This window comes from Hemitrygon akajei, chromosome 3 (assembly GCF_048418815.1).
Source record: "Hemitrygon akajei chromosome 3, sHemAka1.3, whole genome shotgun sequence".
Classification (NCBI taxonomy): Eukaryota; Metazoa; Chordata; class Chondrichthyes; order Myliobatiformes; family Dasyatidae; genus Hemitrygon; species Hemitrygon akajei.
In genome coordinates this window covers 20,263,409-20,286,643 of record NC_133126.1, presented here as the reverse complement: position 1 = coordinate 20,286,643, position 23,235 = coordinate 20,263,409, and the positions used below count along the sequence as shown (strand labels likewise).

The 23,235-nt window shown below is 41.4% G+C and overlaps 1 protein-coding gene across 1 annotated transcript in view; it reads left to right on the top strand.

The window, feature by feature from the left end:
• The window catches only part of alkbh1 (alkB homolog 1, histone H2A dioxygenase), a 51,144-nt gene extending 28,712 nt beyond the window's left edge, over nucleotides 1-22,432 (top strand). The window contains exons 3-6 of the mRNA XM_073039301.1: nucleotides 784-946; nucleotides 14,815-14,905; nucleotides 18,824-19,017; nucleotides 21,628-22,432. Of these exons, the coding sequence (XP_072895402.1) occupies nucleotides 784-946; nucleotides 14,815-14,905; nucleotides 18,824-19,017; nucleotides 21,628-22,009 (830 nt within the window). The 3' untranslated portion in view covers nucleotides 22,010-22,432. The remainder of the gene's footprint in view (nucleotides 1-783; nucleotides 947-14,814; nucleotides 14,906-18,823; nucleotides 19,018-21,627) is intronic.
• Nucleotides 22,433-23,235: the final 803 nt, after the last annotated feature.

The window sequence follows — 23,235 nt, the reverse complement described above, 5'->3', positions numbered from 1 at the left end:
GGTGTACTTCCATGAGCACCATTCTTTTTCAGTAATTTTCTTATAGTGGACACAGGAACACAGATTTTAACAAGTTCTAAAGATTTCTGCAGGTCTTCTGCTGTTACCCTTGTGTTCCTTTTCACCTCCTTCAGCATTGCAAATTGTGCTCTCTGTGTGATCATTGCAGGATACCCACTCCTCAGGAGAGTAGCAACGGTACTGAGCTTCCTCCATTTGTAGACAATTTCTCTTACTGTGAATCTTTGCCAGCTTCATGCACCTCCACAGTTCTTCTTCTAAGGTTCTCTGAAGGTTGTTTTGATTCAAGCATGGTACACATAACTGACCTTTCTTGAGAAGAGCAAGCTCTGTCAGTAACCTGATTTTGTGCATCTTTCTTATAGGGCAGGGCACCTCAACAACCCAGACCTCCAATCTCATCTCATTAATTGGAACACCTGGCTCCAAATAGGTTTTGTAGAAGGCACTACCTTAGAGGTTCATATACTTTTCTTGAACCTAGACTGTGATTGTTTAAATGGTGTACTCAGTATTGACGAGAAGAAATACAATTGTGTGTTATTAGTTTAGGCAGATTTTATTTGCCTATTATTGTGACTGATTAATGCTGAAAAACAGGTAATTGCAAGTGGTTCACAGACTTTTTCTTGCAAATGTGCTAGCTCCTTGGGCTTTGGTTAACTCTTCTTGTGTTTGATTTACAGATACAAAATACTCTTGATATAGATGTGTTATCTGAAAGTATTTTGCTGCAAGTTATTTGACTGATCCTTTGCTTAGGATTCATGTTCATTACGGATCCCTTTCTTCCTGGATGGCAGCGTTACTGGGCCAAGCAGTGTTTGAAAACCTACCCTCAGAAACCAAATGTTTGCAACTTAGACCTGCACATGTCACCAGAGGAAACTAAGGACATATGGGAGCGGAGCAGAGAACAGCTAAGGTAAATGCACCGGATGTTAATTGATAAGCCTTGTTTCCCACCTGCCAGCTTCACCTTATCCCAAATCTATACCATTGTAGCTGGCCTCCACAAAACATCAAATTTCCTGACATATTTCAGTGATAATACACCTGATTGTGATTCTTATTCAACTCTCTAGAAACATGAGTCTTCCAACCACTGACCTGGCCAATTTTTTACCATGTTGTAAACACTTGTCATCTAAGTTCACTGGCTCCTAATGCCTTTACATTAAAATTAGTTTTATTCTTCTTTCATGGCCTCAATATCTATATTCTCCTCCAGTACTGCAGCCCATCATGCTGTGCTAATTCTGCCTCTTGATCGTCCCCAAATTTAACCTTTCTTCCATTCATGGCTAGGCGTTTAGCTGCTTGGACCACTTAACAATGGAATTGTTTTTCTCTGTAAGCATCTCGTGTTGTCTGTCTTTTTCCTCTTATAAAGACACAATTTTCATGACACTTTTAGTCGCCTTCCCCATCATCTCCTTGGTGCAACTTGTTATAGAAACATAGAAAACGTACAGCATAATGCAGGTCCTTCAGCCCACAATCCTATGCCCAACATGTACTTACTTAGAAATTACCTAAGGTTACCCATAGCCCTGTATTTTTCTAAGCTCCTTGTACCTATCCAGGAGTCTTTTAAAAGACCCTATCGTATCCACCTCCACCACCTTCACCGGCAGCCCATTCCACTCACTCACCATTCTCTGCGTAAAAAATTTACCCCTGACATCTCTATACCTACTTCCAAGCACCTTAAAACAGAGCCGCCTCGTGCTTGTCATTTCAGCCCCGGGAAAAAGCCTCTGACTATCCACACGATAAATGCCTCTAATTATCTTGTACATCTCTATCAGGTCACCTCTCCTCTGTCGCTCCAAGGAAAAAAGGCCAAGTTCACTCAACCTATTCTCATAAGGCATGCTCCCCAATCCAGGCAACATCCTTGTAAATCTCCTCTGCACCCTCTCTAAAGTTTCCACTTCCTTCCTGTAGTGAAGTGACCAGTACTGAGCGCAGTACTCCCAAGTGGGGTCTGACCGGGGTCCTATATAGCTGTAACATTAGCTCTCGGCTCTTAAACTCAATCCCACGGTTGATGGAGGCCAATGCCTCGTATACCTTCTTAACCACAGAGTCAACCTGCGCAATACCTTTATGTGTCCTATGGACTCGGATCCCAAGATCCCTCTGATCCTCCATGCTGCCAAGAGTCTTACAATTAATACTATATTCTGCCATCATATTTGACCTACCAAAATGAACCACCTCACACTTATCTGGGTTGAACTCCATCTGCCACTTCTCAGCCCAGTTTTGCATCCTATCAATGTCCCGTTGTAACCTCTGACAGCGCTCCACACTATCCACAACACCTCCAACGTTTGTGTCATCAGCAGATTTATTAATCCATCCCTCCACTTCCTCATCCAGGTCATTTATAAAAATCACGAAGAGAAGGGGTCCCAGAACAGATGCCTGAGGCACACCACTGGTCACTGGCCTCCATGCAGAATATGACCCGTCTACAGCCACGCTTTCAACACGTACAAAAGCTGGATGAACTCAGCAGGTCAGGCAGCATCCGTTGAAATGAGCAGTCAGCGTTTCAGGCTGAGACCCTTTGTCAGGACTTAGGACAAAAGGTCTTGGCCCGAAACGTTGACTGCTCATTTCAATGGATGCTGCCCAACCTGCTGAGTTCATCCAGCTTTTGTACATGTTGACTTGACCACAGCATCTGCAGTGTACTTTGTGTTTACAGCCACTCTTTGCCTTCTGTGAACAGGCCAGTTCTGGATCCACAAAGCAAGGTCCCCTTGGATCCTATGCCTCCTTACTTTCTCAATAAGCCGTACATGGGGTACATTATCAAATGCCTTGTTAAAATCCATATACACTACATTTACTGCTCTACCTTCATCAATGTGTTTAGTCACATCCTCAAAAAATTCAATCAGTCTCATAAGGCATGACCTGCCTTTGACAAAGCCATGCTGACTACGCCTAATCATATTATGCCTCTCCAAATGTTCATAAATCCTGCCTCTCAGGATCTTTTCCATCACTTTACCAACCACTGAAGTAAGACTCACTGGTCTATAATTTCCTGGGCTATCTCTACTCCCTTTCTTGAATAAGGGAACAACATCTGCAACCCTCCAATCCTCCAGAACCTCTCCCGTCCCCATTGATGATGCAAAGATCATTACCAGAGGCTCCCAGTCATCCGGTCCCAGAGACTTATCCAACTTGATGGTTTCCAAAAGCTCCAGCACATCCTCTTTCTTAATGTCTATATGCTCAATCTCTTCAATCCGCTGAAAGTCATCCCTACAATCACCAAGATCCTTTTACGTAGAGAATATTGAAGCAAAGTATTCATTAAGTATCTCTGCTATCTCCTCCACTTCCATAAACACTTTTCCACTGTCACACTTGATTGGTCCTATTCTCTCACAGCTTATCCTCTTGCTCTTCACATACTTGTAGAATGCCGTGGGGTTTTCCTTAATCCTGTCCACCAAGGCCTTCTCATGGCCCCTTCTGGCTCTGCTAATTTCATTCATAAGCTCCTTCCTGCTAGCCTAATAATCTTCTAGATCTCTATCATTACCTAGTTTTTGAACCTCTCATAAGCATTTTGTTTCTTCTTGACTCGGTTTTCAACAGCCTTTGTACACCACGGTTCCTGTACCCTACCAGCCTTTCTCTGTCTCATTGGAATGTACCTATGCAGAACGCCATGCAAAATCCCCTGAACATTTTCCACATTTCTGCCAAACATTTCCCTGAGAACATCTGTTCCCAATTTATGCATCCAGGTTCCTGCCTGATAGCTTCATATTTCCCCTTACTCCAATTAAACACTTTCCTAATTATCTGTTCTTATCCCTCTCCAATGCTATGGTAAAGGATATAGAATTGTGATCACTATCTCCAAAATGCTGTCCCACTGAGAGACCTGACACCTGACCAGGTTCATTTCCCAATACCAGACCAAGTACAGCCTCTCCTCGTGTAAGCTTATTTACATGTTGTGTCAGGAAACTTTCCTGAACGCACCTAACAAACTCCACCCCATCTAAACCCCTTGCTCCAGGGATATGCCAATCATTATTTGGGAAATTAAAATCTCCCACCAGGACAACTCTTATTATTACACCTTTCCAGAACCTGTCTCCCTGTTTGCTCCTCGATGTCCCTGTTACTATTGTGTGGTCTATAAAAAACACCCAATAGAGTTATTGACCCTTTCCTGTTTCTAACTTCCCCACCTAAAGAGACTCAGTAGACAATCTCTCCATGACTTCCTCCTTTTTTATAGCCGTGACACTATCTCTGATCAGCAGGGCCACGTGCCCACCTCTTTTGCCTCCCTCCCTGTCCTTCCTGAAACATCTAAAGCCTGGCACTCTAAGTAACCATTCCTGCCCCTGAACCATCCAAGTCTCTGCAATGGCCACAACATCATAGCTCCAAGTACTGATCCATACTCTAAGCTCATCCACTTTGTTCATGATGCTTCTTACATTAAAGTAGACTCTCTCAATAGCCTTAGCAAACCTCCCTGGCAGGATATTGGTCCCCCTCAGATTCAACCCATCTTTTTTGTATAGGTCACGCCTGCCCCAAAAGAGGTCCCAATGATCTGGAAATCTGAATCCCTGCCCCCCTGCTCAAATCCCTCAGCCACGCATTCATCCTCCACCTCACTGTATTCCTATACTCACTGTCGAGTGGCACAGACCCTAATCCCAAAATTACTACCTTTGAGGTTCTGCTTCTCAACTTCCTTCATAACTCCCTGTAGTCTGTTTTCAGGACCTCCTCCCTTTTCCTACCTATGCATTGGTACCAATATGTACCACGACCTCTTGCTGGTCACCTTCATGATATCGTGAACGCGATCAGAAACATCCCGACCCTGGCACCTGGGAGGCAAACTACCATCCACGTTTCTTTCCTGCGTCCACAGAATCACCTGTCTGACCCCTTAACTATAGAGTCCCCTATTACTGCTGCATTCTTCCTTTCCCTACCCTTCTGAGCCACAGGATCAGCCTCTGTGCCAGAGGCATAGCCACTGTTGCTTCCCTCAGGTAGGCCATCCCAGCCCCCCCCCCCCCCCCCAACAGTACTCAAACAGGAGTACTTATTGTTGAGGGGAACAGCCACCAGAATACTCTCCAGTATCTGCCTCTTGTCTTTCCTGACTGTAACCCACTTACCTGTCTCCCAAGGTCCCGGTGTGACTACTTACCTATAGCTCCTCTCGATATCACCTCCTCATTTTCCCTGACTAGACGAAGGTTATCGAGCTGCAGCTCCAGGACCCTAACCAGGTCCTTAAAGGAGCTGCAGTTCGACACACCTGGCGCAGATAAGGCCTTCTGGGAGGCTGGGAGTCTCCCAGACTTCCCACATCTGACACCCTGTACCGGCCTTAAAAGGCCTTCCTGTTTCTATTCTTCACAGGTAAACTACCTTGCCTCAACCCATTATCGCCAAAGCCCTCGTACTCTGTCTCGCTCTACTCTGGCGCCCATTCTGTAAAGCTTTCTCCTTTTAAGCTTCACGCCGGTCTAACTCGCTGATTTCCATACAGTTGCGCAGTTGCCTTTGCTGAATAGTTATCAATTACTGTTTGACAGTTCTCTTGCAGAATGCTTTTGAGAAGTTTCCCTTTCAATGGCATTGTCATGTAAATAGAAATAGCTTTTTGACCATACCAATCAAAAGATTCAGAAGAGTTCCTTAAGGTTATTATAATCAGGGATGGAAGTGGGAATAAGCTTCCACTACCTATTAGAATCAGAATCAGGTTTATTATCACTGGCATGTGAGGTGAAATTTGTTAACTTAGCAGCCACAGTTCAATGCAATACATAATATAGAAGAGAAAAAAATAAAATAAAAATAATAATAAATTAATAAGTATATCAATTACAGTATACATATATTGAATATTTTTAAAAGTGCAAAAAGCAGAAATACTGTATATTAAAAAAGTGAGGTAGTGTCCAAGGGTTCAATGTCCATTTAAGAATCAGATGGCAGAGGGGAAGAAGCTATTCCTGAAATGCTGAGTGTGTGCCTTCAGGCTTCTGTACTTCCTACCTGATGGTAACGGTGGAAAAAGGGCATGCGCTGGGTGCTGGAAGTCCTTAATAATAGAAGCTGCCTTTCTGAGACATTGCTCCCTGAAATTGTCCTGAGTACTTTGTCAGCTGATACCCAAGATGGAGCTGACTAGATTTACAACCCTCTGCAGCTTCTTTTGGTCCTGTGCAGTGGCCCACCCCCCATACCAGACAGTGATGCAGCCTGTCAGGATGCTTTCCATGGTACATCTATAGACGTTTTTGAATGTATTTGTTGACATGCCAAATCTCTTCAAACTCCTAGTGAAGTATAGCCGCTGTCCTGCCTTTTTTATAACTACATCAATATGTTGGGACCAGGTTAGATCCTCAGAGATCTTGACAACCAGGAACTTGAAACTGCTCACTCTCTCCACTGTGAGGATTGGTATGTGTTCACGCGAGGAAATCCGCAGATGCTGGAAATTCAAGCAACAGACACAAAATGCTGGTCAAACGCAGCAGGCCAGGCAGCATCTATAGGAAGGAGTACAGTCGACGTTTTGGGCTGAGTCCTGACGAAGGGTCTCGGCCCGAAACATCGACTGTACTTCCTCCTATAGATGCTGCCTGGCCTGCTGCATTCCACCAGCATTTTGTGTCTGTTGCTTGGTATGTGTTCCTTCGTCTTACCCTTCCTGAAGTCCACAGTCAGCTCTTTCGTCTTACTGATATCATTTGCCAGGTTGTTGCTGCAGCACCACTCCACTAGTTGGCATATCTCACTCCTGTACACCCTCTCGTCACCACCTGAGATTCTACCAACAATGGTGCATCATCAGTACATTTATAAATGGTATTTGAGCTATGCCTATATAGAGCCATATAGTGTATATAGAGAGTAGAGCAGTGGGCTAAGCACACACCCTTGAGGTGCGCCAGTGTTGATCATCAGCAAGGAGGATATATTATCACCAATCCACACAGATGGTGGTCTTCCAGTTAGGAAGCTGAGGATTCAATTGCAGAGGGAGTTACAGAGGTCCAGGTTCTGCAAATTCTCAATCAGGATTGTGGGAATGATGGTATTAAATGCTGAGCTATAGTTGATGAACAGCATCCTGATGTAGGTATTTGTGTTGTCCAGGTGGTCTAAAGCTGCATGGAGAGCCATTGAGATTGCATCTGCTGTTGACCTATCGCGACAATAGGCAAATTGCATTGTGTCCAGGCCCTTGCTGGGGCAGGCGTTCAGTCTAGTCACAGGCAATAGTCATTAAGGCAGCTCACTTTATTCTTCTTAGGCATTGGTATAATTGTTGTCTTTTTGAAGTAAGTGGAAACTTCTGCCCATAGCAGTTAGAGGCTGAAAATGTCCTTGAATGTTTGCGCTAGTTGGTCAGCACAGGTTTTCAGAACCTTACCAAGTACTCCATCAGGACCTTCTGCCCTGCGAGGGTTCACTCTCTTTAAAGACAGTGTAACACCAGCCTCTGGGACAGAGATCACAAGGTCATCAGGTGCAGCAGAGATCTTCACAACTGTAATTTTGTTCTCCCTTTCAAATTGTGCATAGAAAGCGTTGAGTTCATCTGGTAGTGAAGCATTGCTGCAATTCATGCTATTGGGTTTCACTTTGTAGGAAGTAATGTCTTGCAATCTCTGCCAGAGTTGCTGTGCATCTGATGCCACCTCCAACCTCATTCAAAATTGTCTCTTCACCCTTAAAATAACCCTCCACAAATCATACCTGGATTTCTGGTACAGGCCTGGATCACCAGACATAAATGCCGCAGATCTAGCCTTCAGCAGATGACATACCTCCCAGTTCATCCACGGCTTTTGGTTTGGGAATGTGCAGTAAGTCTTTGTGGGCACACACTCATCCACACAGGTTTTAATAAAGTCAGTAACAACTGCAGCATACTCAGCTAGTTTCGAAGATGAATCCCTGAATATAGTCCAGTCTACCAATTCAAAGCAGTCCTGTAGGCACTCCTGTGCTTTCCTTGTCCAAACCTTCTTGGTCCTCACTACTGCTGCTGCAGTCTTCAGTCTCTGCCTATACTCAGGGAGTAGGAGTACAGCCAGGTGATCAGACTTCCCAAAGTGAGGGTGTGGAATAGCACGGTAGCCATTTTTGATGGTGGTGTAGCAATGTTCCAGTGTGTTGTTTCCTCTGGTATTGCAAATGATCTGTTGATGGTAATTGCTTAGTGATTTTTTTCAAGACTGGCCTGGTTAAAATCTCTCCAAACAATGGTGAAGGCGTTAGAGTGCGCTGTTTTGTGCTTGATATTAGCCTGAGGTGGAATGTGCACTGCTACCAAAATGATCCTGGAGAATTCCTGTGGTAAGTAAAAAGGACAGCACTTAGATGATAGATATTCCAGGTCTGGTGAGCAGAATTGGGACAGCACTGATATATTTGTGCACCAAGAAGAGTTGATCATGAGGCATACTCCTCCACCTCTGCTTTGGAAAAAATCTATAGATATATCCTGACGATGTATAGTAAACCCATCTATCTGAATTGCTGCATCCAGTACGGAAGGAATTAACCAGGATTCCGTGAAACAAAGGACACACGCGGTCCTAATGTCCCTCTGATTCAGCACTCTAGCACTGAGATCATCAATTTTATTCACCAGAGACTGTACATTTGCCAGCAAGATGGTCAGTATAGGGAGTTTAAAACACCGTTTCCTTAAACACACTTGTAACCCCGTTCTGCACCCATGTTTCCTCCGAGTTATCCTACATGGATGCTTCCAACCACAATCAGTGTTGTTTCCATCAATTTTAAGCAGCGATAGTTTGTTTAAACGCATTAAGACATCTTTGTTGACTGTACTGACCTTGGAAGCAGTTGTGCTTTTTAGCTGCATCAGGCTGAAACTAGAATATTTAATCATTTCCATTGAGAGTACTGCTGCTACTCGAGTCGCGCTAAGGAGCTCTGGTGTGAACCTCAACTGGCCTCTGACAACTAAGTCCAGTGGAACCATTTCTACTAAAAGGAGAAGGGGCAAAGGCAGGTTACTAAAGCCTTTGCCCCAGTCACTGCAGGCAAATGGTGCCCATCAGCTATGGTTGGCAGCTCATCTAGGAGAAGAAAATTTCTGATCTCAAACCTCCACTGCCCTGCAGCTATACCCCCTCATGGAGAAGGCTTCGGGAGTAAACCCCCAGGGAAAATCGCTAAGGCAGTCCTGTGTTGAGTTCAATGCTGACTGGCAACTTCTGCGACACTGCTGGTACCAAACTATGTCTCTGCTGTTTCTTAGGGTTAATCAGATGCGTGGAGAAGGAGAGCTTGCTACATGGGCAACAGCTTACGTATCTAGGCAGCTAGACTGCAACATCTGTGGTCAACTCTGATCAACTGAGGCTTCTGAGTCAAAACATTCAGAAGGGTACTAAATGCTTAGGGAACTAGCTGTACAATGGAACAGAAAACCCTAATAAAGATATTCGCAACAAACTGAAAAGATGTTTACTATATTATCTTATTGCATCACTGTAAGATTGGGGTTTGATTCCCACCACTGTCTGTAGAAGGTTGTACATTCTCCCTGTGGCCACATGGGTTTCCACCCACATTCCATTGACATTAGGCTTAGTGAGTTATGGGCATGCTGTGTTGGCGTCAGAAGTGCGGAGACATTTGTGGGCTATGCCAACGCAATCCTCACTGATTTAATTTCACGCCCACAGTACCTTTCACTGAATGTTTTGATGTATATGTGACAAATAAGGCTAATCTTTGAAACTTTTCTTTTTCCCTAGTACCCATACATTGGTTATCTGCAAACAGGCAACTTTAGTGCTCCCTGTTTTTATATCAGAACAGTTAATTTCCCAAGACCCTTTGTTCTAACAGCAAGTGAACGCTAGAAAACAAAAAAAAACTTAGCTCATAAGGATTGAGAAATAGCAATAGAAAGAGATCATCCATCAAACCAGTAAAGGGGAAGAGGTTGAAAGTGGGCATTATGTAGAGTAAGCTCTGCCAAAGAACACATGCTGTTTTCAATCCACCAGGCAGTTATTTGTCTGTGCCTTAATCTGTTGTTAACATTGTGTTCTTGTAAAGTTCTTTAGTTAGAATCTATAACACACATTCTATATGAATTGAAATCAGGCCAAATGAATTATTCCTGGGGAATGGAAGTGGCAGACATTGGAAAATTGGAGCCCGAGTTTGAAAAACTGCAAAATGAGGAGCAACGAGAATAATGCTAAAAAGGTTTAGGACATATGCACATATTTCCCACAACACACATTGAGAGACAAGCACATCTCTTAAAAATAAATCCTCTACATAGATTAAAGCACTTCCATTAAATTATTCAACAATTTTAGTGCTTTTTCATGGCTTATAAGCCCAGCTGACTCCAAATAAAGCCACAGCCTGACTGCTCAGCATTCGGTGAAGCACATCAGAGCTCTGAAAAACTCATCACAGGCTGATTCTGTTTGTTGAGTCTATGTTCAATGACTGGGAAATAAAAATAATATATTGAAATAATACAACTGGTCCACTGGTACTAGTATTTATTTTATTATTGCTTCTCCAAATCTACCTATTTCTAAAAAAAACATTTAGCACTTTAGTTGTTTCTATGGCTGGTTGAGTGTCTGGAGTAAATTACTGTAATATGGTATATGCATCTGAAGAGATATTCAGTTTTCAAAGCTCCAAGTAAATTTATTATCAAATTATGTATATGTCACCACATACTCCTGAGATTATTTTTCTTGCAGGCATTCACAGTCAAACAAAGAATTGCAGTAGAATTATTGACAAAACTACACACAAAGTCTGTCAGACACCCAAAAGAAGATAAGTTTTGCAAATTGAAAAAGAGATAATAAATAAATAAGTAAATCCTACCCAGAACACGAGTTGTAAAGTCCTTGCGAGTGAGTCCATTGGTTGTGGAATCAGTTCAGTGTTTAGGTGAGTGAAGTTGTCCAAATAGTTCGGAAGCCTGACAATTGAAGGGTAATAACTGTTCCTGAACCTGGTGGTATAGGAGCTAAGGATCCTGTAAAAAAAAAATATAATAATAATAATTCTGCATGTCATCGAAAACCTTGGCAACTTCTATAGATGTGTGATGGAAAATGTGCTAACTGGCTCCATTGCACAATGATATGGGAACACCAATCACTCTGAGCAGAAACTCCTGCAAAAGGTAGTGGATTCGGCCCAGTACCTCACGGGTAAAACCCTCCCAACCATGAAATGCATCTATATGAAACGTTGCTGTAGAAAAGCAGCATCAGTCAACAAAGATCCTCTCCACCCAGGCCGTACTCTCTTCTCGCTGCTGCCATCAGGTAGAAGGTACAAGTGCCTCAGGATTCACACCACCGGGTTCAAGAGCAGTTACTGCCCCTTAACCATCAGGTTCTTGAACAAAAAGGGATAGCTACACTCATTTAAGGACTCTGTTATATTGTTATTTCATACTTGTTATTTATTGCTATTTATTTATATCTGCATTTGCCCAGTTTGTTTACAGTTAGTTAACAGTTCCTGATGTTTACAATTACTGTTCTAAAGATTTGCTAAATATGCCCAAAGAAAAAGAATCTCAAAGATGTATGGTGACATATATGTACTTTGATAATAAATTTTTACTTTGAAGTAATACTAAGAACGTGAGTTGTGGAGTCCCTAAGACCATAAGATATAAAAGTCCTTGAAAGTGAGTCCATAGGTTGTGTTCAGTGATCATTTGAGGTGAGTGAATCAGCATCAGATTTAATATCACCAGCATATGTCGTGAAATTTTGTTATCTACACTGTTCAGGAGCCTGATGATTGAAGAGCAATAACTATTCAGCACTTAAAAATGGAATGATCAAATTCCTGTTGCTTAATGGAGAAGGCATTATTCATGTAGAACGATGATGAGGATATTTTTGCGTTGACTTTTCAGTGTGGCATATAACTGCACAACTGCAGTGCTTACTTGCAGTTAATAATGTTTGTCCTCCTATTCCCTGAGTTGCCATATTATTACGCCTGGAGCTAAAAAGCTTATGAAAACTGATGAGAAGAAATGGGTTTTTATTCTCTCAAGTACATTATATCCTAATGTAACTTATGTTACTTCTCAGATTTCCCTTTTTAGTAAGGATCATTATTGCATGTCAAATTTGAAACTTGCTATGTTTACACTTGGAAGCCACACAGTAGTGTTTAGGTACTAATTTATTGCACTACATCCTGTATAAGCATCCCAGATCCTCATCATAATTTTCCTTTTATTCTATAAAAACATTCTGTCCATATCCTCTAAAATGAGCTTTGGTAAATGTAAATTCAGCTAGTTAATCTCCTATTGGAAGAAAACAAATGCAGGTATAAAAGAGGCTTGTTTTGAAAATAAGACTGCCCTACCATCCACATCAAATATCTTAAGATATCAGAAAGAGCTGACATGTCCTAAAGTCTGCATTGCTAAAACGTAGCTCAGTCGTGTTCTAGATGATACGATAAAACATTTTTATTGTTAGACTATGTTGCTACATTCCAAAGGTGTACAGGTTAGATTGATGTGGTTACATCACTGGTCCTGAAGAAGGGTCTTGGCCTGAAACATGACTGTTTACTCTTTTCTGTCCTGATGAAGGGCTTTGACCGAAAAGTCAACTGTTTACTCTTTTCCATAGATGCTGCCTGGCCTGCTGAGTTCCTCCAGCATTTTGTGTGTGTGTTGCTCTCAGCCTCCTACATCTGCAGATTTTATTTGTTTGTGATATCACTGGGCTTTATATTGCTGGATAACAGCTTAATTTCAATGCTGGAAGTCTACTATATAAATTGCTGAAAATAAACAGGTGGTCAGGCAGCTTCTGTGGATATATTCATAGAATATTCATAGCTATGCTCTTTGGCGTTGACAGCCTTTAAGTTCAATCTAAACCTTTCCTTCCTACATAGCCCTCTATTTCTCTATCATCCATATGCCTATTTAAGAGTTTCTTAAATGCCCTTAATGTATCTGCCATTACCCGCACCCATTTCACTCACCTACACTCTGTAAAAACTTAACTCTGATATTCCCCCCCCACCTCTACTTTCCTCCTATCATCTTAAAATTATGCCAATAATGTTAATGTTTTGGTTTGATGATATTTGATTACAACTCTGTTCCTGTCTTCACAGATACTGAATCCAACCTAATGAGTATTCTGGGTTTTTTTCAATGTTAGTATTCCCATTCATCATTCAGTAAGCATTTATAAAATTGACGTGATCTAAATGGATGCAATGCACTTTGTTTTAAAAGCCACAAATGAGTTAACACATCTGACTAGAACTATTTAATGGTAGTTTAAATTACATCAGCTGCTAATTAACATTGAAGGAATGTATAGAAAATGAAGCTCTAATTTTAAAATGTGTCCCATGAATGCACCAGTAGCTATAAAAGACAGTGATACTGATTATCACATAGGTAATCATTCCTTGGTGATCTGAATGTAATGTGAGAACCAAATGTTCTTTTTTTTTCAGAACTTGCTACCCATATGTAAATTCATTTTAAATATTCAGAGCAAGTCCATAAAATGAAATTTAAAAGGTGGATGTGGCATAGTTATTCGTATAGTCTTGTAGGCTGGGCAGAAAGTCAAGAACTTTATAAATGCTAGCACCTCCTAAAGTTGGATTCTTAAAGTTGTATAGGGTTTGTCATTTTCTATTTGGTTACCTCAAGACATGCTATGATGTCAGGTGCTATATAAATATAAATAGTTATTGAAGTGGAGGACTGTAATGATCTGTTTAAGTTACATTTCCTAATCAATAAAGCTAAATACATTCTGACTTAATATACAAAGAACATCATGTAACCCTTTGTTTGTATCTCCCTTCTCCCCACCTCCACAAACTCCATCATCCCTTCCCCAAATACAAGCTTCATGGATGCAAAAATTGAAAGAAAATCCAGTGTTTTCTCTCTTTCATGACATAACCTTTCCTTCTGCCAATCAGGAATTGTGTCAGAATCTTGTATCAGCGTGAAGAGAATTGTTATTTTTTTCTTTAGTTGATTTCAATGGAAAGGCATCAAATCTTTCTTCGAAGAATTGCAGACCCTTTGTCTTTCCTTATTCCTGTCACTTGCTGTCTTCCCCACTCCCACCCTGTCACTGTTCATACTCTATTCTTTTGTTTTGTAAAGGATTATGATTAAGTTATTAATCTTCATTGCAAGGCCACCTTAATATGTTTTATAGAGCTAAAGGGCACCTCATAAATTTTGGTTTTCTTTTCTTTGAATCAAGAACAAAACTTGTGTGTTTTAGGCCTACCCTAACATCAGAGACAGTCAACATTGATAAAGTACTGTATGACTCCTGAAAACTAAAAAACTTCAGTTTCAAGGTGTCTGACTGCAAGGAACACGAAGCTTATACTCTAACTAATGTGCAGTTCAAATCCCTTAGCTGCCAATCACGACCCACATGTTTTATGTGCTTGGGTGAGTTTCTAGTCCACACTGCTAGGAGCAGTACTGATAGATATGAGCCACCTTTTCGCATCAACAATGAAGGGGTGGAAGAATGTCAGGACCTACTTCAGTGATATACTATCCTGAATTGATATCATTAGAGCAGAAATTCCCCGGATGAAGTTTGCTATATCGAAGTGCTGTGTAACCCAAAGGAATGCAAGGCGAATAAATGAAAGTCCAGCTTTTAATGGAATTTCATTTCTCTTTTTTTTTGGTAGGCTAAAATGCCCTGGTAAACGAGAGGCTAAAAGCTTGCTAGAGAAGCTGCGATGGGTTACCTTAGGATACCATTACAACTGGGAAACAAAGGTAATTTTTCTCTATGACTGAAAAAGCATTTTAAGAAAACATCTATTAAGTATATTATCAAGCAAAAGTCCTTTTTATCAAGTTCCATTTTTTTTTGTGATTTCCTCCCTATCCAGCTCCTAGTCTCTTGTCAGCTTCGCACTTAGTTGAAAGCAAAGTTAACCAAAGTCATGGAACACTTCAGTACAGAAACAGGCTCTAAGGCCCATCTAATCAATGCAAACTATTATTCTGCCCATCAATCTACAACTGACCATGGCCCTCCATACCCTTCCCATCCATGTACCTATTCAAATTTCTCTTAAATGTTGAAATGAAACACACGCTTCTGCAGGAAGCTTGTTCTAAACTCGCACCACTCTCTGAGTGAAGAAGTTTCACTTCATGTTTCCCCTAAACGTTTTACTTTTCACTCTTATCCCATGACCTCTAGTTTTAATCTCACCCAACCGCTGGAAAAAGCCTGCTTACATTAACGCAATATCCCCCCTCGTAATTTTGTAGGCCTCTGTCAGATCTCCCCTCATTTTCCTATGCTCCAGGGAATAAAGTCCTCACCTATTCAAGCTTTCCCTATAAATCTGGTCCTCAAGACATAGCAACATCTTTGTATATTTCCTCTGCACTCTTTCAATCTTATTGATATTATTCCTGTAGGTAGGTGACCAGAGCTGCACACAATGCTCCAAATTAAGCATCACCAACATCCTATACAATTTCAACCTAACATCCCAACTCCTCTACTAAATATTTTGATTTATGAAGGCTAATATGCTAAAAGCTCTCTTTACGACCCTATCTATCTGTGATGTCACTTTTGTATTGTCAGATCCCTCTGTTCTCCTGTACTCAGTGCCTACTGTTTGCCATGTAAATCCTACTCTAGTTTGTCCCCCTCACATTTGTCTGCATTAAATTTCATCTGCCATTTCTCAGCAAAATTGCTGATCCAATTTACTGCATTATCATCCAGATTGTTGATATAGATGACAAACAACAACAGACCCATCACCAATCCCTGCAGCACACTACTAATCACAGGCATCCAGTCCGAGAAGTAGCCATCTACTACCGCTCTCTAGCTTCTCCCGCAAAGCCAATATTGAATCCATTTTACTACCTCATCCTGAACGCCAAGCAGCTGAACCTTCTTGACCAGCCTCTTGGAATCCACTTCGTTCACTGAGGAGAAGCCTTTGCTCAGTAACCTCTCCAACTCTCACAAATTCATCCCAACAATCTTAGTCGTCCAAGTAATTTCTTTTCCTCTGCAAACACAAGGAAATCTGCAGATGCTGGAAATTCAAGCAACACACACAAAATGCAGGTGGAACGCAGCAGGCCAGGCCGCATCTATAGGAAGAAGTACAGTCAACGTTTCAGGCCGAGACCCTTCGTCAGGACTAACCCTCGGCCCGAAACATCGACTGCACTTCTTCCTATAGATGCTGCCTGGCCTGCTGCGTTCCACCAGCATTTTGTGTCTTTGCTTCTGCAAATGTTTTTGTACTACCGTCTACTGCTACTATCCAGGATGTTCGGAGTCTTCCTGTGTCTTAGCCTACTAAGGGTCTGGGCAGGAAAAAGAAGGAGACATATGTTAGGTACAGGTGGCTGGGTTCAAGCCAGTCCCTTGAGAACTGTAAGGGATGTAGGAACTTCATCATCGTCATTACATGTCGTGTCATATGATGTAGGCAATCATGGACTGTGACCATGATTGTTCTATAGAAGTGGTTTTCCGTTGTCTTCTTCTGGGCAGTGTCTTTACAAGACGGGTGATCCTAGCCATTATCAATACTCTTCAAGGATTTGTCTGCCTGGCATCTGGTCGCACAACCAAGACTTGTGATAGGCACCAGTTGCTCATACAACCATCCACCACCTGCTCCCATAGTTTCACATGATCATAATCTCCGGGGGGGGGGGGGGGGGGGGTGGTGGCTAAGTGGATGCTACACCTTTCCCAAGGGTGACCTGCAGGCTAGCGGAGTGAAAGAGCACCTTACACCTCCTTTGGTAGAGACATATCTCCACCACACCACCCAAAAACAAAATTAGGAAGGCAAAAATGGACCATGAGACATACCTGGAAAACAAGATAAAGGAGAGCATTCTGCAGATGCTGGAAACTTTGAGCAACGCACGCAAAGTTCTGGAGGGGCTCAGCACATCAGGCCGCATCTCTGGGTGGCCATTCTTTTCAAGCCAAGGCCCTTCATCAAAACGGTCTAAGCCCAATAAAGCTGGCCATTTATTCCCCTCCAGAGATGCTGACTGACTCTCAGCTGAACTGTTTATTCCTCTCCAGGGAATAAAGGAGAATCCTAAAATAATCTATAAGCATACACACTCAGTGTTTTAGGAACAGCTTTTTCCCCATCACCATCAGATTTCTGAATGGTCAATGAACCCATGAACACCACCTTGCTATTTGTCTTTAACACTAGTTATTTACTTTTATTGGAATTTACAGTAACTTGTTGTACCTGCACTGTACTGCTGCCACAAAGCGTCAAATTTCACAACTTATGTCAGTAGCAATAAACCTGATTCTGTTTCTGAAGCAAATTAGGAGCAAAAAGTAACTAGGGAAGAGAGTACTGTAGGTCCCTTTAAGGATCAGTGTGGTTGTCTATATTTAGAGCCTCATGCAATCGATGATGTTTTCAGTTATAATGTCATCAGTATTTTCTGGAGGACGTGGAAGCTCCTGACAGATGAGGTGGATGTTCATGATCTTTTTCCCAGAGGGGAGCCCATAACAAAAGGACATAGGTTTAAGCTGAGCAAGGAAAGATTTAAGAGGGACCTGAGGGGCAGTGTTTTTCACTCAGAGTGTGGTGGGTATATGGAACAAGCAGCCAATGAAAGAGAGAAAACCAAGTTCAATTAAAATCAGGATCCGGTTTAATATCACCAGCATATGTCATGAAATTTGTTGTCTTTGCAGCAACAGTATAATGCTATACATAACAATAGAAAAAATATATATAATGTATATATAATAGTTAAATAAGTAGTGCAAAATAAAAACTAAAAAAGTAGTGAGGTAGTGTTCATGGGTTCAATGTCCATTCAGAAATTGGATGGTAGAGGGGAATTAGCTGTTCTTGATCATTGAGTAGGTGCCTTCAGGCTTTTGTACCTTCTCCTGGGTGCTGGGGGTCCTCAACAATGGATGCTGCCTTGTTGAGGCATCACTCGTTGAAGATGTCCTGGATACTACAGAGGCTAGTGCCCACAATTGAGCTAACTTTACAACTCTCTGCAGCTTATTTCAATCCTGGGCAGTAGCTCCCCTCACTCCCCCCCACCCCCCATACCAGACAGTGATACAGTGATACAGCCAGTTAGAATGCTCTCCGTCACACATCTGTAGAAATTTGCGAGTATTATTGGTGACATACCAAATCTCCTCAAACTCCTAATGAAGTATAGTTGATGTTGTGCCTTCTTTGTAGCTGAATTGATATGTTGGACCCAGGATAGATCCTCAGAGATATTGACACCCAGGAACTTGAAATGGCTCACTCTTTCCAGCTCTGGTCCCTCTATGAGGACTGGTGTGTGTTCCCTTGTCTTACCCTTTCTGAAGTCCACAATCAGTTCTTTGTTGTTCCTGACAATGAGTGCAAGCTTGCAACACTTAAATGACATTTAGGCAGATATACAAATAATAACTAACCCTAACAGTATGTCTTTGGAATGTGGAAGGAAACCAGAGCACCTGGAGGAAAACTATGCAGTCTTGGGGAGAACGTACAAACTTCTTACAGGCGGCTGCAGGTATTGAACTCCGATTGGAGATTGCTGGCACTACTCTACCGTCCCACCCCCTGCAGCCAGTGATAATGCTCCTTAAAGGGTTCTTTGCCATGGGTGCAATTGACTATCCTTTGGTCTTTCCATTTGCAGAGGTATTCAGCTGAACATTATACAACATTTCCTGTAGACCTCGCATACCTGTCAGAACAGGTTGCAGCAGCTTGCGGTTTCCACCAGTTTAAGGCAGAAGCAGGAATATTGAACTATTATCATCTTGACTCTTCACTGGGTATTCATGTTGATGAATCTGAGATGGACTACTCCAAACCCCTCTTGTCATTCAGGTAAAGAAAAGTGAATAAAATACCACCTTTTTACCTCTTTTTGAAAGCCTCTGCTGATCTTCATGGTCTGTGTCAGGTAATGTTTTTAGTGGCAAAGTGCTAGTAATTAGAGGATAGTGGTTTAATATGACTGCCAAAAGAATCAGGGAAGAAATACAGAAGAATTTATTGCATATTTGTTTATGATCAGTAATATATTACATGGAAGAATAATGTTATAATATTTTGAAAAATAATTGATAAATACATGAAGATTGAAAATTTACTGGATTTTTGGGGGGAAATGAGGGGATGCAATGAATTGGAATGGGATGTAAATTCAGTTACGCCCATTGCATTAAAAATCAAAAGGCTGCAAATGCTGGTAAGCTAGAATAAAATAGAAAATGCTGGAAACACTTAACAAATCAGGCACTATCTGTGGAAAGAAATAAAGAGTAAATGATTTATGTTCAAAATACGAGGGGGCATAATTTTAATGTGTTTGGAGAGAAAGTTTAGGGGGAATGGAACCAGGGGTGGTGGTACAGGCAAATACATTAGGGGTGTTTAAGAGACTCTTAATCAAGCACATTGGTAGAAAAATGGAAGAAATGTGGTAGGGAAAGGTTAGGTTGATCTTAGATCAATCTTAAGTTAAAAGACCGGCATAGCATCATGGGCCAACCTTTCATTGGAGTTGGGTCTCCAACTAAAGTATTAACTTGGTTCCTCTTTCCACAGATACTGTCTGACTTGCTGCAATTTCTCAGCATTGTCTGCTTTTAGTTCTTTTAAAGAGCTGGTATGATGAGGGAGTTTCAGTCTTTGATTCTAGTAGTTTTGCTTAAATGCTTTAAGCTGAAGGTTACTATTATTAGTACTGACTTTTGTTCCTCTGTTTCTAGTGCATCAAGCCAGTAGCTTTAAGAACAATTTATTTCAACTTTTAGGCTTGATTTCCATCTCTCCAGGAGTGTTCACAGCATGGAAAAGGATTTTTCAATCCTTTCACCATTTTACCATGCACCAACCTCTATCTCTAAACCCCCACTTCTCCCTCTTCTCCTCCACCTATCCCCCCCCACAACCCTGTACCACCCTCACATCCTTTCCCATCTCACCAGGTTCCACATCACCTACTAGCCCATCTCAGCCCTACCTCTCACCTTCTTGTATTGACTATCTTCCGTCTGAACACTCAATCTGATGCTTCAGAGTCTCGACCTGAAACAGTGACAATCCCTTTGCCTCTACAGATGCTGCTAGACCAGATGAGTTTCCTCAGCAGTTTGCTATTTTCACCAGATTCTAGCATCTCCAGTCTCTTGTGTCCCCAACGAAAAGAACCTCTTGTTTCTGGTCTAAATGCCCTTTATTTATGCTAAGGTTTAGCCTCCACATCGTAATATACACAGACTTGAAAGGAGAACAGTTTGCAAACACTAAATTCAATTGAACAAAGACTGTAAAATTCTTCCTCAGCAGCATTTGCAAAATATTTCATGACTTTGTGGACTGCAGGGAATTGCTAAGTGGAAGGAGGGAGCAATAAAAAAACAGCATGTGAAAGTAATTCTACCATTTTGCAAAACACTGACCATTTCTAAACTTAAATTGCATTCTCTTCCACTGTTGCACAATTTCTATCTGTCAGTGCTTGATAATCTTGGTTTTCTAGCAGCCCCTCTCTGAAGGCAGTAGGTGTCACACACATCATAACAGGAGAACCATTGCCATAACTGTTGTCTGAAGGGGGAAAGATCATGGGTGCATGCTCAAATTCCATCAAAATGTTCTTTTCAAAGTTTTGTACAATCAACCTTCCAGATTCCAATTCAACTACTGTATAAAAAATGCTTCAGGCTAAAGAAGAATTTTGATGCTTCATCAGAAGCAAACATTCTCAGTATAGTCACACTGCCATGATATTGCTATTCTGAAAGTAGAATGAAAATCCAGAGTCTTGGGCCAGATTTTCAGTGCAACATGATAATAAGTACAAAAGAGTAATGATATATCATGTTTATTTTAAGACATTAATATTTGGATTTCTGTTGATTCCTCACAAATTATAATCTATGTGATGATGTCTGTTCTGAATGCATTGTATGGCATTTGTCAGTTCTGTTTATTAGGTCCTTTTTTATGCTAACTTCTGTACTCTCTCCTTTCACCACAAGGTTATTCACTTTCACCTCTGCAACATTCCTCATGGCTATTACCATCATGTCCCTTCTACCTATTTGGTTGCCTCATTTTCTGTCTCTCTTGGCAGTTCTCCATCATTCACTCTGCTTAACCACATCTACACTGTGAAGTCTTGTTCTAGTCTTTGGTTGAAGCTTATTTTATTGACAGTTGGATTTTGCAGTGCACCCCTTATTCCTGTAATCCCTTTTGAGCCTCAGACATGACATCATTGTCCTACCTCCACTGACTGTTAAGTGGAGAAAATTGGCAGGTTAAATATACTGAAATTGTTAAATTCTCTCCCTCTCCCTCTCCCCCTTTCCCCCTCCCTCTACCCCCCTCTATTTCTCTATCCCCATCTATCTTTCTATCTCCATCTGTCTATCTCTCACTCTATCTATTTATTTATCTATCTCTCTCTCCATCTTCATCCTCCAGTTTTGGCCAGTCTGCTGTGTTTCTTCTCGGAGGCCGAAAGAGACAGGATCCTCCCCAGCCTTTGTTTATGCACAGCGGAGACATCATGATCATGTCAGGCAGCAGCCGTCTTCTGTACCATGCAGTACCCCGGATTATCCCCAATTTGGAAGGAGGGCCACTCCCCAGCTGTTTGGAAGGTACAAGCACTAGCAACAACCAGCAAAGCAACGAAGGTGACTGGGAAATCTGTTCAAAGTACCTGGAGACCTCCAGGGTGAACATGACTGTAAGACAAGTGCTAGGAGTTGGACAAAGTTTCCCAGTTGAGTCAGACAGAGAAACAAGAGAAGGCATCCAGCTATCCTCTTATCCTCAAGGCTACTTCATGGAGACGAATTAACAAAAAGTGCTCAGCACGGATATGGCAGAGACTCCTTAATTCTTTTGACTATCCTTGGAGATTTTGTAAATGCAAAGCTGCCTCAGCTCTCTAGTTTACAAAATTCCTTTTCACATTTAAGGCCTTAAAATCTGATGGGAAAATGCCAAAGGGTTTTTTCATACGTTCTCCATCCACGCATGTTTTCTGCAATTGCAACCTTGGCTAAATTTATGGGTTTTCCAGCCATATTTCTCCAAAATGGCTGGAAAATTGTTGTACTGGTTACACATTTATTTACAAAGAGGAATTGTGCTGTAACTGATGGCGACTTTGATAAAGAGACATGTATTTAAAAAAGCCCAATAGCTATTACATGATCAAATCTGATGAGAGCTTCAATTTTATACCATCTGAATAATAAAAAGTATTAATATATGGTTATTGACTTCTCGGTTGCCTGAAATGCTTTAATTAAATGCATAATATAATGTCAGATTTGATAAATGGGTCTTTAAGTTCCTTATTCTGTAGTTCAGGAAGCCTTGCAAGCATACAAAAACTGCATAAAAGAGGGCTATAAAACAAAGTTATAATGATGAAATGGCTGGTATTATCCTCACAATATTTTGCCACTAGCCTAGGTGTAGTGTGGGGAAAATACAAAGTAATCCACTTTGGAATTAAGAATAGGTCTAAATCCATTAAATATGGGTGTTCTGAAATATCGGGGACTATTAATATGAGAAACACAGAATAACAGCTTGCATGCTCACAAAAATAATTTGGGAAACAAGTAGAATATTGATCAAAATACTGCAGCTACTGGAACTTTGAAATAAAAATGCTAGGATTGGAATTGGAGGAATGGGGTTGGTTGGAATTGGCTTATATTGTCACATGTACCAAGGTACAGTGAAAAGCTTGCCTTGCATACTGTACATGCAGATCAAATCATTATACTGTACATTGAAGTTAAACAAGGGAAAAACAAGAGAATGCAGAATAAATTGCAGTGCAGATAAACAATGAGGTGCAAAATCATAACAAGGTAACAAATCATAAACAAGAGAAAGTCTGAAGATGTTGGAATCCAAAGCAACACACAAAAAATGCTGGAGGAACTCAGCAGGTCACACAGCATCTATGGAAAAGAATAGATAATCGATGTTTCGTGCCGAGACCCTCCTTCAGGACTAAGAAGGCACAGGGAAGATGCCAGAATAAAAAGGTGGGGGCAGAGGAAG